Source organism: Sceloporus occidentalis, unplaced genomic scaffold (assembly GCF_023333645.1).
Source record: "Sceloporus occidentalis isolate IW3139 unplaced genomic scaffold, rSceOcc1.0.p SCAF_3, whole genome shotgun sequence".
Classification (NCBI taxonomy): Eukaryota; Metazoa; Chordata; class Lepidosauria; order Squamata; family Phrynosomatidae; genus Sceloporus; species Sceloporus occidentalis.
Window position 1 is genome coordinate 72842759 of NW_028316983.1, and position 17571 is coordinate 72860329.

At 42.9% G+C, this 17571-nt stretch overlaps 1 protein-coding gene across 1 annotated transcript in view; it reads left to right on the forward strand.

Annotated features, from left to right (window-relative positions):
• ZSWIM5 (zinc finger SWIM-type containing 5) overlaps positions 1 to 17571 on the forward strand; it is a 172616-nt gene that overhangs the window by 151414 nt on the left and 3631 nt on the right. The window contains exons 6-12 of the mRNA XM_089518295.1: positions 3298 to 3474; positions 6978 to 7124; positions 7656 to 7793; positions 8755 to 9015; positions 10859 to 10994; positions 13330 to 13484; positions 16953 to 17116. Of these exons, the coding sequence (XP_089374421.1) occupies positions 3298 to 3474; positions 6978 to 7124; positions 7656 to 7793; positions 8755 to 9015; positions 10859 to 10994; positions 13330 to 13484; positions 16953 to 17116 (1178 nt within the window). The remainder of the gene's footprint in view (positions 1 to 3297; positions 3475 to 6977; positions 7125 to 7655; positions 7794 to 8754; positions 9016 to 10858; positions 10995 to 13329; positions 13485 to 16952; positions 17117 to 17571) is intronic.

A 17571-nucleotide genomic window follows, 5' to 3' on the forward strand; every position in this document is an offset into this window, starting at 1 on the left:
GTGGGGATGAGATTGTTCTCCTCTTTGGCACATCATATTTCCCCTGCTGGATGTACAGCAAGCTATAGCAAAACGTCTGAATAGCATCCCAGCTGTGTACGACTTGTTCAGATGAGAGATTACCTCTATTGTTGCCTCTGTGTGTTGATAGATTCTGATCTGGAGTTATTTGGATGATGTTTACAACATGGAAGCAGACAGCTCTAGCAGTTGGATCATCTTACCTTTTTCTGTGATATGTACTTGGCCTATTCTGATTAAAAAGTGGCATCACTTATCTGACCAGAATTCTTTTCTTTTTCCTTTTCTGGCCTGAATTCTTAGCTCTTTAAATCCTGTTTGTTTGTTCTCTACCCCCCCCCCCCCCCGCCCCATTTCTGGCTATCCAGTTACTCATTCTTCTCCCTACCTCTTCCCCTACCTCTTGTGGATCTCCTCTGCATTTTCTGCTATGATTGTTGAGTTCAGTCATGGAAAGGAAGAACCAGGGGTGGGTACAGAACTAACATAGTTTTAACCATCTTGCATTCCAAGATTATTAAATCCCTTTCCAAACAAAAACAATTGTTCTCATATATTTTTAATTAAATTTTAAAATCCATTCAAGGTAATATTACATAACAATATTTTTTTAAAGAAAGTTAAGTTAATTTTATGTTTTCACAAATATCTCTATTATCAGTAAGCAAAGGGATCTTATAGCACCTCTGAGACTTATTGAAAGAAGGTAGCATGAGCTTTTGTAGGCTTGAGTCTATTTCCTTAGAGGCACATAACATGCATCTGGGGAAGAAGGCTCAACTTTACAAAAGCTCATGCTGTCAACTTCTTTCTTTCAGTTAGTCTCAAAGGTACTACAAGATACCTTTGCATACTGGTTTTGCAGATTAACATGGCTATGTCTTTGAATTCTGCCATCTTTATTATCAGTCATCCCATCACTCTGATTTGTACAGCTAGAACTTTAATACGTAGAAGTACAGTCATTAGACACTGTGGTGGCTGACACATCCTGAGGGCATCAGTTCAGGGAAGACTTTTGTACAAGAACCATTGATGTCCTTTGAATCTCAGGTGATGCACTGTTCTTTACTGCAGTGCTGCTCTCCAAGTGATAGTCCCTAGACCAGTGGCAATCCATGAACCATCAGCTGCCAGTACCTAGCAAGTTTTCAGGAAAGAAAGAACAGTTGTAGCCAATGGACACAAATATGGTATCAATTCCTGGTGCATTGGGGGAACAAATAATTTTTGGTCCACCACATCAGATAGCTTAGGAGGCATTGCTCTAGTTTGAAGATAGCCTTTGAGGACCGAGGAAACTGTGATGTGTGGGGAATTTTAATTTTGTGGGAGAGATCATCCGGAGACACGGGGCACGGTGTTATCAGTACGCTGATGACACCCAAATAGTCTTCTCTGTGTCTCTGACTGATGCAGTGACTAGGGATGGCATCTCTCTGCTCAATGCCTGTCTGGAGTCGGTAATGGGCTGGATGAGAGAAAACAGACTCAGCCTGAATCCAGAGAAAACGGAAGTGCTTGTGATAGGTTCTCCTGGTCCTGGGAAGGAGGTCTGTCCACCTGTCCTGAACGGGGTCACGCTCCCCGTAAAGGACTCAGTTCGCAGTTTGGGGGTGCTCCTTGACTCGTCGCTTCACCTGACTCCTCAGGTGGATGCGACAGTTAGGAGCACCTGTTATCAGCTTCGGCTGATACGCCAGCTGTGTCCCTACCTCGACCGGGGGGACCTTGAAACAGTGGTACGTGCACTAGTAACCTCTCGACTTGACTTCTGCAATGCGCTCTACATGGGGCAACCCTTGTACCAAGCTCGGAAGCTGCAGTTGGTTCAAAATATGGCTGCTAGGCTGGTCACTGGTAGTTCCAGGGCCAGCCACATAACACCGATACTGAAAGATCTTCATTGGCTGCCAATTCACTTCCGGGCCCAATACAAGGTGTTGGTTGTGACCTATAAAGCCCTAAATGGCTTGGGCCCAGAGTACTTGGAGGACCGCGTCTCCCCATACAATCCGCCCCGCACACTCAGGTCAGGGGGGAAAAATCTTTTGAGCGTTCCCAAGACAAAATATGTACTAACGGCGCAAAGGGCATTCTCTGTGGTAGCCCCGCAGTCTTGGAACACTTTCCCTGACGAGCTCCGCCTAGCCCCCTCCCTGGAGTCGTTCAAGAAGAACCTGAAGACTCATTTATTCCGTCAAGCTTTCCCTCACATGTCCTGATTGTTTTTCCCCTATGTACTGTGTGCTGTATCGTATAGATTTTTAGATTGATAGAAATTTGATTGATTCTATGTGGATTTTAATGATGTATAGTTATGCTGGTTTTAATTGGGGTGTTTTTATTGTGAAGTTTGTTTTCTTTTAACCTGTATTGTATCGCACTTGTATTGTCTGTAAACCGCCGTGATCGTGGGAACGGCGGTATAGAAATAAAATCTCAATCAATCAATCAATCAATCAATAATTAAATATTCAAAGCTTTCTGCCTTTAATCTGGCACATGCCTACTGTTTGGATTAAAACTCCAAATCTTCTTGCCACCCTCCCTCCCCTTTAGCTCCCATTCCATCCCCCAGTTGGGCATCTGTGTATGCTGAGCACATGCAGATTTGTCCAAATTATATAATTTAACTCAGTGGGTAGGATTTGGGATCCTCCAGTAAAGTGTTCCTAACGTTTAGCTCACCAGCAGCCATAGTGGAGATTATTCAGTGGGTGGTTCAGACCCATAAATGTACACATGGTAACAATGTTCTTGCAAAGACTTTGTATCTGGTGTGGTTTATAGGCAGAGAAGCAATTTGGAATTTTGGAAATGTAGCACGAAGGTTTGGTTTGATAATGGCTGGTTTGCAGTGGCTAGAGAGTTCTAGAAGAGAATACAGTATTAAGAGTGTGTATGCAAAGATCTTGAAAAGTTACTTTTCTGGTATACAACTCACAGTGTGCTCCATTCAGTATGGCTAGGGAGTTTGGAGAGCTGTGGCCTAAAAAGTAACTTTTCCAAACTTAAGTATGTTTTCTAAATTTACTTGCGAAGAAGTATTATTGTTGCTTACAGGATAATTTTTCCTTGCTTCAAAAATTTAACATGATGTTCTGTCATCAGCTTACCCCTCAATTGTTCAGTCAGTGTCTTATTTGGTATTTGAAAGTGCTAAATTTGGTTCTGCTTCACGGGAACCCTTTAGTGGCCAGAACAATTGTTGGAAGCACAGTGATGTAACTAGGCCAGTGTGAATGGATACTTTTCATGTTCTTTTCTTTACAGGCTCTTTGGTGAGGCCAAGGCGCACAGTGTTTACTCGTGCCATTGAAGGATGTGACCTGCATTGGCAGGACAGCCACCTCCAGCGGATAATCAGCAGTGATTTTTATATCTCTCCTTCTTACCAAAGGGAGGGTGAAGGTCTTCTTTTCAACTCACAAGGACAGCCATTGTGGCTGGGTAAGCTGTTTCTCTTCTTATTGGTAGCCATTATGGCCTGGTTTAGTGTTTGTGTGTTGGACTGTGGCTCTTGAGATTAGAGTTCGAACCCCAGCTTGGGCCTGGAGATCCACTGATGACCTTGGGCAAGTGATACCCTCCCAGCCTCAGAGGAAGCCAATGGCAAACCCCCTCTGAACAAATCTTGCTAAGAGAATCCTGTGGTAGGGTCACTTTGGGATTGCCATAAATCAGAGATGGCTTGAAGGCACACAACAACAACAAAACTGTTCCTCTTCTTACTGGTAGCCATTGTAGCCTGGCTTAATGAACATTAAGTTAGGAAGTGCACCATGTTGAAACAAAAATATTCTATTTGCCTTAGGAAACAGCTGCAAAAATTAAATTTGGAATCCTTCTTGGATAGGATAAGAATAATGCGTATTTGTTTGTGTGGTAACTGTTTAGGGTCAAATGCTTCTGCCTTCTGTTCAGAATCTGAGAATTCAAGGCATCTAGTTGTTTCCTGTGCAGAAAGTGTGTCACTTCAAAGACTTCTTCTTTGGTGTCCTTTTCTTTGAGATGTATTGTTTTGAAACTTTCCCTATGGTAACAAAGAAAGAGCTGTATGCTGTTATAATTTAGAGCAATAGTGTCTTGGAAAAATGATCACACGCTCCAGTAAAAGACAGGCTCTCAAACTGAAGTCAAATAAGGGAAAAAATAGAGAACTCAGTTTGTGTAGAGAGGTTGCAGTGATGGCACAAAGAGCAGCATGTGCCTCTCATGTTATCAACAGGGCCTCCTCAGACTCAGTCAGAGGTGGGAAAGCTTTAAAACTTTATAACTTTTAACATACAACTTCTATAATACCTACTCTTGGACATGGTAGCCAGGAATTCTGCCAACTGGGGTCCAAATCCTCTGGAGATTCATAGGTTCCTTTCTCCTGGACTAAATATTTCCAGCCAGGATAGTCAGACCTTTTCACATTAACAGAGCTTAGTCACACACTGACTGCCAGACTGCTATATGTAAATTAGCTATCAGAGGGCAATTTGGTAATTGCTCCCTACATTTCTGCTTTGACAGCCAACAAGCAGATGGATATCCAGACTTAATATTCTGTAGTTAGACTATCAAGAGCAGCTCATTGCTGTGCTATTTAGAGAATGGAAGTGCAGGGATTCAGTAGTACTGTACTCTCCTAGAGCTCACCCAACTGCACAACCAGCCCCTCGAAGTGACAATATTTTAAAGTGTGCCAGGAAAGGAATGTGAGATCTGATGAGTGCACTTATCTCATTCCTTATAGGAGATGTGACTGCACACAATTCAAGTACTACAACCCAGCATCCTTGGCAAAACACATGGAAACCTGGGTAGCATGTTTTTTAATCATACAACACTACTTTCTGGGGCTTGTGAAAATTTGGGCCATCTCTGCATTCTGAGTCTCAACCTGCAGTTGTTTACATCAGCTCCTGGACTTGCCAAAAGAATTAATGCTGCACATTGTCATTCTGAAATGTTGCTGTCTTCTCTTCCTGCTCTCTTTTCTTGGAGCTCCTCCTGGAGGAAACTGACAGCAGCATGGAATTGCTTTTGATTTGCCAGTAACATTTGCATGATGTATTGAGAAAGGGAGAGAAAGAGATCTTTCTTCGCAGGATGAACAAACTCTAAAGATCCTTTTTTTGAAATGTTTGTGCCTCAAGCCTTCTCCTCAGGAACTCATATGTGGCCTTTAATAGAACTTGGCAAATCACTTGAGGATTTAGAGGAGGACAAGCAGCATTGCTGCCTTTTAAAGGCCGTTGGATACCTTGTGGAAAATATTTCCTTTGGAGACAGTCATGCTCCTGTGACTCTCTGTCTCCTGCCTTTTCCATGCCAGGGACATTTGCAAAGGAGCAGGGCTCTTTGCTCTTTTCCATCCAGTTTGTCATCTGTTCCTCCTGATGACTTCTCCCTCAGAGTCATAATCCTCTCCACAGTAAATGTGGCTTCAGGTGGAGAACAACCAGCAGGAACAGCTGAATTTCTGCACCACACAATTGTGTTGCACAGAGGGGCAAGCTGTTTTCTAGTAATAAAATTTTGGGGAATGGCCCAAAACACACACTTGATGCAAAAGCACTTCCACAGAGGCATTAAGGAAGCTGAGCATGAGCCCGTAAAACCTACCAGACAGTAATCTTGCTTTGGCAAGGTGATTTGAATACAAGGGTAGAGTATTAAGTGTGTTCCTTTATTTGAGTGCCCAGATGGAGCTAGATCCCAGGGACCATCTCATCCAAATTCCAGTAGCAGATGTACAAAACAAAGACAGAAATTTTCTTTCCTGTGGAAACTGAGTGTGCAAGGAGAAGGCTTTCTCCTTGCACCTTTCTCCTTTACTTTTCTTCCTCTACTCAGGTCTCCCTGAAAAGGAGCCCTTTAGGAACAGAGCATTGGTTCATCTAGCACAATATGAACAGCTGAGATTTGCGGCAGTGGCTCTTCAGGATTGCAGGCAGGATTCTTGTATAGCCCTACTTGGAGATGCCTTCTTTTCCCTCATGCTGCCCAGTCCCAGTATTAACGAAGCCACTGTACCTAGCTTCTGAAATCAGACAAGACTGAATGTGCTGAAAATGATAAAAATGCAGACCTTTCCTATGGGGTGGGGGACATTTAAACACACATGCATTCTCTTCTCTGAAGTGGGTAAGTCAAGGGGGCATCTGTGTCATGTACGCTTTTTGCACATTTGAATCACCCATCAGAGAGTAGCACCTTCGAACTTTTTGAACTTGATCTCACCAGCTAAGCAATTTTGGGACTTGTGGTCCACAAAAGTGACTTTTCTAAGTTCCAGATGAGCTTTACTTGCTAATTTGTATGGAACTTGGTTGGATTGGATCCACAAAGGTAAAAAAGTGGTTCCTGTGTTGTTTCTGCAGGAATGATAAAGGGCTGACAGATGGGAGAACTCAATTACATGATCTGAATACACCGGTGTAGCTTGCCTGTATCTTTTATTCTTCAGACTGTACATGGGAAGTTGTATCCATGAATGCTCCCTTGTATAAAACACACAAACACCTTGCCAATGGAAAAGTATTCAAAGGACTTTAGGAGGGCTGTACCACATAGTATTTTTTGTGCATGTATTTAAGAAAGACAGGGGAGAGCCAGCATGGCATAGTGGTTTGAGTGTTGGAGTATGACTTTGGAGACCAGGGTTCAATTCCCAGCTCAGCCATGAAAGTCACATGCTCTCAGCCTCACAGCAAGGCAATGGCAAACCTCCTCTGAACAAATCTTATTAAGAAAACCCCATGATAGGTTCACCTTAGGGTCACCATGAGTTGGAAACAACTTAAAGGCATACAACAACAACAATTTAAGAAAGACCAAGCAAAAAACCCCAAAACAAGCTGAACTCTAATCTCCCAAAACTAGCTGAACTGATTCTCACAACACTATTCTTTGATCTGTATTTGGGTTTAATTGCATACTGTGTTTGCATTATGTCACAGAACATGTCCCTACAGCTTGTGCCCGTGTTGATGCTCTTCGTTCTCATGGATACCCTAAGGAAGCACTCCGACTGACTGTGGCGATCATCAACACTCTGAGGCTGCAACAGCAGAGACAGTTAGAGATCTACAAGCATCAGAAGAAAGGTATGGTACTGGCCTCTTACTGACAGTTGGGCCTTATGGATAAGTCTCATCCTGTTTGGAGCACTGCGGTGCCCCATAGTAGCTACAGATCTTCTCCAAATAGTAAACAAACAAACAAATAAATAAAATATAGGCCTCTTGATTTAGCTTTGACCATGTCTATGTGAAAATAACCTTTCTCCAGTTGGAACATATTCACCATTGGGTGTTTGTTTTGTTTCGCTTGGTGAAATAAGTATAGATGAGGTAGGGCATACAGTACCCTGAAATCCAATGACTGAGAGGTCACCTCATCTTGTTTAATGCTAAGAAAACCTTGTTGTGATGGAGGAGCAGGGTAGAGATATACTAAATAGAAAGGTGTACCATTGCTTGAAGTCCCTAGTGGTGTCGTCCTCTGCCAGTTTTGTGCAACATTGCATCTTGGGAGATAAAGCCAGAAAAGATGCATCTTATGGCAGAAAGGCAGGATAAAATATAAAATGACTAACGATTGTGGGAATTTTTCCTGTTCTGTTTGCCCACTTCCAGAACTGTTGCAGAGAGGAGCAACCACCATCACTAATTTGGAAAGCTGGGTAGGACATCCCCTCAATCCCATTGGCTGCCTCTTTCTCACTTTGACAGAAGCATGTCGAGTAGAAGATGAAAACTGCCTTGAAATTTCAGGTATGTGAACCCCAGATTCTCAGCCCTGAATCCAAAGTAGAGCTGTTCTTTCCTTTTACATCAATTTTGGAGCCATCCACAGGTTTCCGTTGTTCTTGCTATTGTATTTTTACAAAATGCCTAGAATTTTCTAAGTGCTGTATGGATTTGTAGAGATAAAATTGCACTAGCAAAAATTAATGATATAGTAAAGATGATACAGAAAGAAAAAGATGGTCTTCCTAAGAGGTAGGGATTTCAGCCTCCAGAATCTTGGCTGTTGGTTGAGGCCAGAGTGGTTTGCCTTTACTTTTAGCTGGAATTGGTCAGGCACCTTATTCTGCACTGTGCAGTTAGCACAGGATATACCTTTTGTTTGGCTGACTACTTTTCATGTATGCAGGATGCCTTTCAGAATCTGAAACTTTCTGTGAAAAAGATGCAAGGCCCCAGTGACCTACAGACAGGGTCCCTCAGTGTTAAACTGCTAATAATCCAAGGAACCCAATGTTTCAGCAAAAAAAATTTTTAGCCTCCTCATATTGCTGTTCTTCAGGCAAATTTTGCTGGGAAGGAGTTAATAAATCTACTTGTACAGCTCAGCAGAGCTGAGTCATTGTACTTAGATACGTGAGCAGCACCAAAAAAAAGGGGGGGTCTGTGTTAAATTGTCTTGCATTATAAGTAGGTGGACGTAGATATTGGAAATTGGACTTCTAGCCACTGATTGCATAGTTCTGCATGTGTTAGACCAGTTGGACTATGGATCATAGAAATAGGAGGTGGGATGAAGAACTAGAGAAAATTATTTTTTTGTACTATAACTCCCTGAATCCCTCAGGCAGCATGACCATTAGCTATGCTATATGGGAGGATTCTGAGAGCTATAACCCCCCAAAAGTACCAAGCTTTACCAAGCTCTGAGAGACACTCCTAACAGGGATTGCTCCCTTCATCTTTTGATAACCCTTTTTTCTCTCAGATGCCGGTGACTCAAAGCCTCCAGTGTATCAGCACGTCCCTGTGGCCAACAGTAGCCCTGAGAGTGGGGAATCATACCTGTCTCTGGCTTTGGAAGTGGCGCTGATGGGGATGGGGCAGCAACGGGTGATGCCGGAGGGCCTATATGCTCAAGACAAAGTGTGGCGGAACGAGGAGCAGATCATTGGTCGCTTGCAGGAACTAGAGCTGGATGCTGTGCTGGTGCAGACACTCCGCAAACAGTGCATCTTGCTCCTGGAAGGTGAGGAGACTGAGGTGCTGCCACCACCAGCTGCTCTTGAGGAATGAATCTTAACACTGCCCCAAGACCATCTAGATTCCCTGCATTAAGCACCATGTTCTGCAACTAGAAACCCCAGATAATGTCCCTTGGTCATAATAACCTATGCCAATCAGGTATGGATGGTCAAAGGGACTGTTGACACAACAATGTCACAGCAGTAGATGTGTTCTTGTGGGATATGGGTTGTGATAGTGATCATAAAAGTTAAGTATAGAGTCTACATGATGTCGGAGAGTTATAAACAGTACAGTAGGGGTATCCTCCTTTCGTGAATATGGAAATTCCACACAGACTCACTTCTCAGTACTTTAATACAAGGATAGTGGTCTCTCTAGACATTGTTAGAATCCATCTCCCATTGTCCCTAGCTAACAGGGCAGTGATGAAGGATGCTCTGAGTTGTAGTCCAGTCACATTGGAAGGACCACAGGTTGCAATAGATGCTGTCTGTATACTTTTTCTTCCTCAAACCCAGTTTCTGCTCCCTCTGCAGAAAGAGCATCTTGCAGCAATGAATGCTGCTCCCTTATTCCAAGGCTTCTGTTTTGCAGCTGCCTTGAAAGAAAAATTCTAATCACTTCTGTGTTCTGTTTGAGCAAATTCCTGCTTTCCTCCATTTCTCTTTGTCCAAACTTGTGGAGTTTTCACTGAAAGGCAGAGGAGGAAAAGGAAGAGGGGAAGGAACATTAGATGCATCAGCATGCTGTAGGTGGAGGGAGGAGAAGGGGAACATGTGTGTTATCTTTCTGGCTTCTGCTAGCAGTAGTGTGCAGGTTGAAGCTCTGAGGAGAAGTGGAATAGATGAAGGTTTGGCAAGAGATGGGAGGAGCAGTATGCCTGATAACCTGAAGGTTGTCCAGTTAAAATCTTTGGTAGGTCAGGGAGACTAGGGTTGGGTCTGCATGAGCCAGAATACCCTGAGAGTAGCCTGGATTATTCTGGCCCTGAAGCTGCTCTGACATGTCGGTTACCTTTGGCACTCTGGGCAGATCTTCACAATGCCCTGCTGTGCCACTCAGATAGCTGTTGCAATGCACACATGTCTCGCTGTGCTGCCTGGCATTGCTGATGCTGGAGTGAGTCACTTGATCTGAGGTCAGAAGGAGGTGCCCAGTGTTGATTACATGGCTGGGTGCCTCATTCTGATCTCAGTTGAAGAGACTTGTGCCATGGTGGCAGTGCCAGGTGGCACAGTGGGATGCGTTCCTGGCATCTCTACCCAGGGGAGGGAGGGACTGCAGATTTTCCTAGAATATTATTATTATTATTATTATTATTATTATTATTATTATTATTATTAAACTTTACTTATGAAGTACTGTAGATATGGAGCAATTGGTGATTTTTCAAAAACAACATTTTAAGGATGGTATAGAGCAGGTTCGGCGTTGGATTGGCCATACATAGCGCAGACAGTTCGCATCAGAACTGGGGATTGGGTTCTGTGTCATCCTGACTGATCACTGTGGCAATGCGGGGAGGACATGTTATTTGGCCCATGCAGACATGGCCTAGAAGGGAGGCATCTGAACTTTAAGGGAAGTTAAAAATCACTACATGACAGAGCTGTGGCAGTTGGTGGCTTCCATGTCAATAGGGCAGTGGATGTACTCCAGCTTTTAAGGAGTGGTCCAAGGGGTTGAATCCAGTCCTTAAAATACCTTCAGCACCATGGATATATCTTTAAAACCTGGAGTGGTTCTCCACCCGTGGGAAGTCACTAGCTGCCATCAGAATTCTTTCTCTGATGGAAATCCTGAGGGTCTGGTTGTAGGACTGACGTGATTCTGCTCTTGCCTAGGCGGTCCCTTCAGTGGCCTTGGTGAAGTGATCCATCGTGAAAGTGTGCCCATGCATACCTTTGCCAAGTTCCTGTTTTCTGCTTTGCTGCCCCATGATGCTGACCTGGCCTACAAATTGGCCCTGCGCTCCATGAGGTTAGTACCCCTTTCCCCACTTTCTTCGGTGATAAAGGCTTGTAATTCAAAGTGAGAATTTTGGATGATTTTCCTAAAAGTAGCTGCAGGTTTCAATTCCCTGTCCTTCCCCACTCCCCCCACTTTCCCAGCATTCTCATCATTGCAGGATTTTTCCAGCAGATTATCAAAGAGAAAAAATTTGCATACATTTTACTTTTTAAAAGGGAACATGGAAACAAAGTTACTGATTAGCAGGTGCAGTTGGCCTGTTTCATCAATAGCTTTAATTCCCTACTGACTGAAAGCAGTGGAATCTTAATCCGAACAGCATTGCCACATTCTAATCACCCCAGTCATTCTTGTGTTTCCACTGTAGATCTGAGACATTGACTGTCTCCAATGCTGCTGAAACAGAATAGAAAACTATAGGGCTGTAAATTATACTCCTGGTGAGGGCTTAATGCATAAAGGTATTCTAATATATTGCTTGCTTGTTGCTTTTCTGGCAGATATAGAGAAAGTTAGATGGGACAGGCAAGCTGGGAAGGGGAAGGAGTAAGGTAGAGTAAATTTTTCCAGGTGGGCAGGCATCTAGATTTGTTGCAGATGCAACAGCAGAGTCTTGTGACACATTAAAAACCAAGAAATCGTAGTGGATTGCAGTGCTTGAAAGTTGAAGAGAAATAAAATTTATTAGTCTTTCTCGTGGCTGTATGTGCCTTCCCCTCACCCTCACCCCAGATACTGAAGGACTGCACATGCTCTCAACCTTTTATTTTAAAAAATCCCTTCGACCCTCAAGTACAGGGTGGGCTAGGAATCTGGGGACATTGTAGGGCTGTATTCTCCTTGTCTCCCACCCAAAAAGGAAAGAATGTGTTTCCAAACCCCCATTAGGTGCTGCAGGTGATTTTGCTATCGTTTTTGGCCTCTCTGGGCCATTTTAAAAATATGATGTGACATAAAATACAGCTTACCAGATCACTTCCTGTTGAGAAAAAGGCTTCTTTGGGGTCCAAAACAGCCCATTGGAAAGGCAGCATATGGCAAAATTGCTTTCCATAGACCCTAGTGGGCATTTTGGTCCAAAAGAAAATATGAGGTCCTGGACACAAGAACACAGAATGGCCATAGAGAACTTGTGAAATTCCCTCTTTTGCACAGCCACTCAAGAGTCCAGAGCTGTCTCCAGTTTTCAGTCTAGGAATACTAGCACAAGAGAATTTTGTTTGTTTTTGTTGTTAATGGCCCTTCTTCAAGACCCCCTGTCCTCTCTGATTGAGTCCATCCATCTAGTGTGCAGCCTTCCTGTCTTCTGTCCTCTACCTTTCCTGGCATTATTGTCTTTTCTAATGAGTCATGCCTTCTCATGATGTGGCCAAAGTATGACAGCTTCAACTTGGTCAACTTAGCTTCCAGGGAGAGTTCAGGCTTGATCTGTTCAAGGACTGACTTGTTTGCCTTTTTGTCTGCCATGGTATCCTCAGCACTCTCCTCTGGCACCACATCTCAAATGTATTGATTTTCTTCTTACCCACTTTCTTCTCTGGCCAACTGTCATATCCATACATGGCTTGTACAATTCTAACCTTAGTGCTTAGTTGTATATCTCTGCTCCTTAGGATCTACTTCTGTCATCGCTGCCCTCCCCATTCCTAGTCCTAGAAAATGCAAGGGGCCTTTTCACTTTTTAATAAAATAAAATTAATTTAATTTGATATGGGGGGCATGGAATATGGAGGTGCACTTTGCCTACTGCACTTGAAGGTGCCACAGGATTCTTTTGATGTTTCTATTGTAATCTGCCTCTAGGATGGTTAATCTGCCATCATATTCTAGGCAAGGGCATAATAATAAATGCAGGAAATCATCAGGTGTAGTAGTAGCAGTCTGTCTTAAGAAGCAGGACTGGGTACAAAAGAGAGTTGTGGGCCTGGCCTCCTGTTTCTTAGATTACCAAGACTTTTAAATGCAAGCATGTGAGCAGGTAGCTCCAAAGTGCAGCAGATGCCCTACAGCGAGAGACACCCACCTCCGCCTGCCTACCACTAAGCAAAACCAGATGACATCTGAGCAAATCATGGTTGGCTCTGACATAAAAGAGCAAGATGGGGATGTTTTTTAACGTATATTTTTTCTTTACAAGTTTATAAATCACTCCTCAGTTCTCTAGCAGCCTTTCAAGTTTTCTTAATCCTGGTCTTGCATCCATATGTTGTAGAAGCCCTTGAAGGGGTTTCCACATAGTTTTTAACACTAGTATGCCATGAGCAAACAAGCTGAAAAAGATTTTGACTTACCACTGGCAGGTGCCCATTTATAGACCTGACAGTGCTGCTCTGATTCTTCCTAGGCTGCCAGTTCTTGAGACAACCTCCTCAGGGGATGTCACGCACCCTCACCATATTGTTTCAGTGGTGCCTAGCAGGTATCCCCGCTGGTTTACTCTGGGGCACTTGGAATCGCAGCAGTGCGAACTTGCTTCCACTATGCTGACAGCAGCCAAAGGTGAGTGACAGAGTCCTTGTACAATTACTGATGACCTGAAAAAAATGTGTAGCAGTAGGACAAATAAGACTATTCTAGATGCTGGTAGCACAAGGTGGGCAACTGGCATGGGTTTGGGGGCCAGTTTACTGCCCTGGTACTCTTCAGAGAACACATGGACTGCCACATTTGCCCCAGAGCGAAAAACAAAAAAACCTACAAGGAGTTAAAAATCCATTTCTTGCTAAAGTGTAGAGAGATTGTGCACCTATTTAAAAAGCTGAATTACCACTTGTGGAGACTAGACTTCCAGGAGGAGCCTATGTATGTCCCAGGGGTTATACTTTGCCCACCCCATGATAGCACCTTTTCTGCTGGCACTGTACAGCCACAGCGGCTAATCTTTCTTCTTGAGATGTTGGCAGTTACCAGGATTATTATAATAGCACAGAAACTCTCAAGGATCTGGGAGAATCAGTGAGAAAGAGGAGCATGGGGAGCAAAGGTCAGGAAGGGGGTGAAGGAAGAGGGAGGATAAACAATGGACTTTGGTTACCAGGAAATGAAAAGGAGGATGAGCTTGCTTTTTTGCTTCTCTAGAACATGCATGCATGCACGCCTACTTCTAGGCACATCTTAAACCAGGGCAAGGGAAAGCGTGGCCTCTGGACCACATGCTGCACCTAATCTCTACATTCCTTGTAGCCCCCCTCCCCCAATTTTTAAATTTTGATTTTGCATGCAAAAAATAAAACAAAAACAAACTTTCAAACCCACTCAGGACCCCCCACCCCCCTCACACTCCTTGCTTTCCCTCCATTTCTTCTTCCAAAAGGCAATAGAAAGTGCCACAGTGGCTTTTTCAGGTCACCATTTTGAAGGAGAAACAAAGGGAAAACAATGTATTTTGGCATACTCGAGTGAGGGAATTTGCTCCTGTCCAGTTGCTGGCCTCTGCAGTGAGGTGCTGGCACAGGTTGGGAGAGTCTATTTACTTCTCTTTCCATCATATACTTCTGCTTGCTGTGGTCTAAGGGTACATCATTAGTGACAAGCAAAATGTTTGTTTTCATTGCAGTTGGAAACAGCCAGAAATGGTTTCTTTGCATTAGCTCACTTTGTAAAAGATTGAAAGCTCCTAGCTTCCTGTGTCAGATGTGATTCCCATTTATACTTCTTGGCTAATTGGTTGGGATTCCTTTGCTCTTCCTCTGGACTGGGTACTATTTCTTGGCTGTGCTCTGAATTCTATTATGCAGGATAACACAAGGCTAGAATTCTGAAAAGAAATAGGCATGCCAAGTAGATACTGGATTTTGCTGGTACATAATCATGGCACAATCCAATGGCATCACATGGTCTGAGCAGGAGAAGTTTGTCTTATTTCACCATTGTAAGCTAAGCTTCCCTCTCCATGCTCAGAAAACAAGTCACCAGTGGTATAGTCATTGGGACCTATAAATCTGCCAATACTCTCCTTTGTCAGAGTTTTTCCTCTAGACTAGTATAGAAGCCAGCAGCCTCAACTGTCCTGTTCTTTTGCATGAGTCACTTGGCAGTCACCTGTCTGTGAGCTGCTTAGGTGGTAGGGATAGTTCGTATCCATGTGGGTTCATTGGTTGGGCCTGATGGATCCTGACTACTAGAGAAAACCAAAAGGCCAGGAAAATAAAGTCAACACTGTAGCTTTTTGAAATCAAGATCCTCTATTTTAGTGACCTTCTTTTTGATTTAGCATAAAGTAACATTGCTGGAAGTAAGCAACTTGAGGATGAAGAAGGTGCTGACATATTCACCAAATCATACCTGCTTTTAAAAAGTTTAGTTGCTAAGTTTTCAGTTTTCAGGCTGACAAGAACTGATATAGGTTCACTATTAAGTCTACTAGAACATACTGTTAGTCTGTAGGGGATTTTTAGAAATTGTATTATGTTTTGTTTTGTTGTTGGGCTAGGAAATAAATATTAAGCATAGTTACATTTTGTTTACTTGGACATTGTTGGGGCTTTGGTGTCATTATGGCAACCCGTTGTGAGCCTTTCAGGAAAGCTCTGATACATATCAGAATCAAATGTTCAGACCTCCAGTACAATTGCTGGACATGATCATTTGTTTGCATTCCTTGGGTAGCCATCCATTGATGGTAATTGGCTTCATTGTGAAAGAAGACAGGAAATACTATTAGGTACTTCTAGTCAGAGTAGATTGTATCGCTAATGTTTTGTTTTGAAACTCCAGCTTTTCTTAGCAAAAATATCCTTTTCAGATAATCTCTAAGATTGTCTGAAGATGCCAGTCACAGATGCGGGTGAAACATCAAGAATAAATTCTTCCAGAATGTGGCCACATAGCCCCCCAAACCCACAAAAACACTATGATCTCCTTCCTTTAGAGATCATACTGCTCTCCATGTATCCAGGTTTGTGCAGATTCCTACATTAAACCCACACCCACTATTTCAGTTTCCCATTCTCAGGATTACCTTTCTTTGTAACAAAGAAAACACCACTGATCATATTATGGTCTTTGTACTGTCTGGGACTCCAGAAGTCTCAAATATCTAGAGTACCAAAGGTTGAGAACCATTCCTTTAATCACTTTATTCCAATTCATTATATTTTACTGCTTTCATTCATTTAATTGAACTTTCCTATCACACTTAATTTTTTTTATTTAAAGTGTGCCAGAAGCACTTTAAAAGCTAAGGTGTGCCCTCCTGGATCAGATCAAGAGCTCCATCAACTACAGTGTTGTGTTTCTAACACCAGAGAGGTGCTTCTGGGAAGCCTAAAGCCAGCATGGAAGAGCCCACCTCTCCCCTGCCAGGAGCTGCCACTTTGCAATTTCTTGTTAACCAAACAGTACTAAATGTACTCAGCAGAGTTTGGAAAGTATCCTTTTATTTTTAAAATAATTTTTTGTAACCACAGTGTTTAAAATCAAACATCCTCTTTTATTTTTAACACCATTTTAATAACCACAACTTTCCACATCGTCTCAGCTGAAGAATTCTGTAAATTATGGGAAAAGGTGACTTTGGTTTTGGATCTGATGTTTCCTGCCTGTAAGGGTCATATTTATCAGTGCAAAGCAAGGCAGAATTACCCTACAGTAGTTTACTTTTGTTCAGTGTTTCAGTGGCTATGGGGACAGTAGAGCCAGTCTTGTCTGTTTGTTTCACAGCCAGAAAAAGACATGCAGTGGAACACCCTGGAATATTTGTTCAGTTTGGAAGAGCAGAATGAGGGAAGAGGATTCAGACAAGCATTAAAAGATCAGAAGAAAAAGTTTTACTTGGCAATTCAGGATATCCCTTTTTGTGTTTTCTATATCTGCATGCACACCTCATTTGGTTTCTCTCTATCAAGGTTATAGAATGAGGATGCTACTGCATAGGAGCATGCTGCTACCAAGTTCAGGAAGGTGAATTGCTGGAGAACTGGCAACTTAGCAGCACAGTAGATAAACACACTTCGTGTTTCCATGTAGGTGACATGTTGCGTTTACGGACTGTCCTGGAAGCTATTCAGAAGAACATTCACTCCTCCTCCCTGATCTTCAAGCTGGCCCAAGATGCTTTTAAGATTGCCACGCCTGCTGACAACAGCTCTGATACAACCCTGCTGAATGTAGCACTAGAGCTGGGGCTACAGGTAAGGAAGCTCTTCTGTGGTTACTTGGAAACTCTAGGAGTTTGCTGTAGATACAGTCGGCTCTTCATATCCATGGATTCTTTATCCACAGATTTAACCATCCACGGCTTGAAAATATTCCAAAAAAGCAAACCTTGATTTTGCTATTTTATCTAAAGGACACCATTTCACTATGCCATTGAATTCAATGGGACTTGAACATCCACAGGTTTTGCTATCCATGAGGAGTCCTAGAACCAGATTCCAGCAAATAATAAAGGCCCACTGTATTTGTGCTAGGTTTCAGGCCCAGCTTCAAGGTGAAGGTTTTTTTTTTTTTTTTAAAAGGAGTCAAGGATAGTGTCTGTTTTTTATGAAACCACTGAATGTAGGTCAGGTTTTGGCTAACATTTTCCCTCCCTATGAGTTACTGCACATAGCCTTGCTCATTAAGGTGGGATACAGACTGCCCAAAA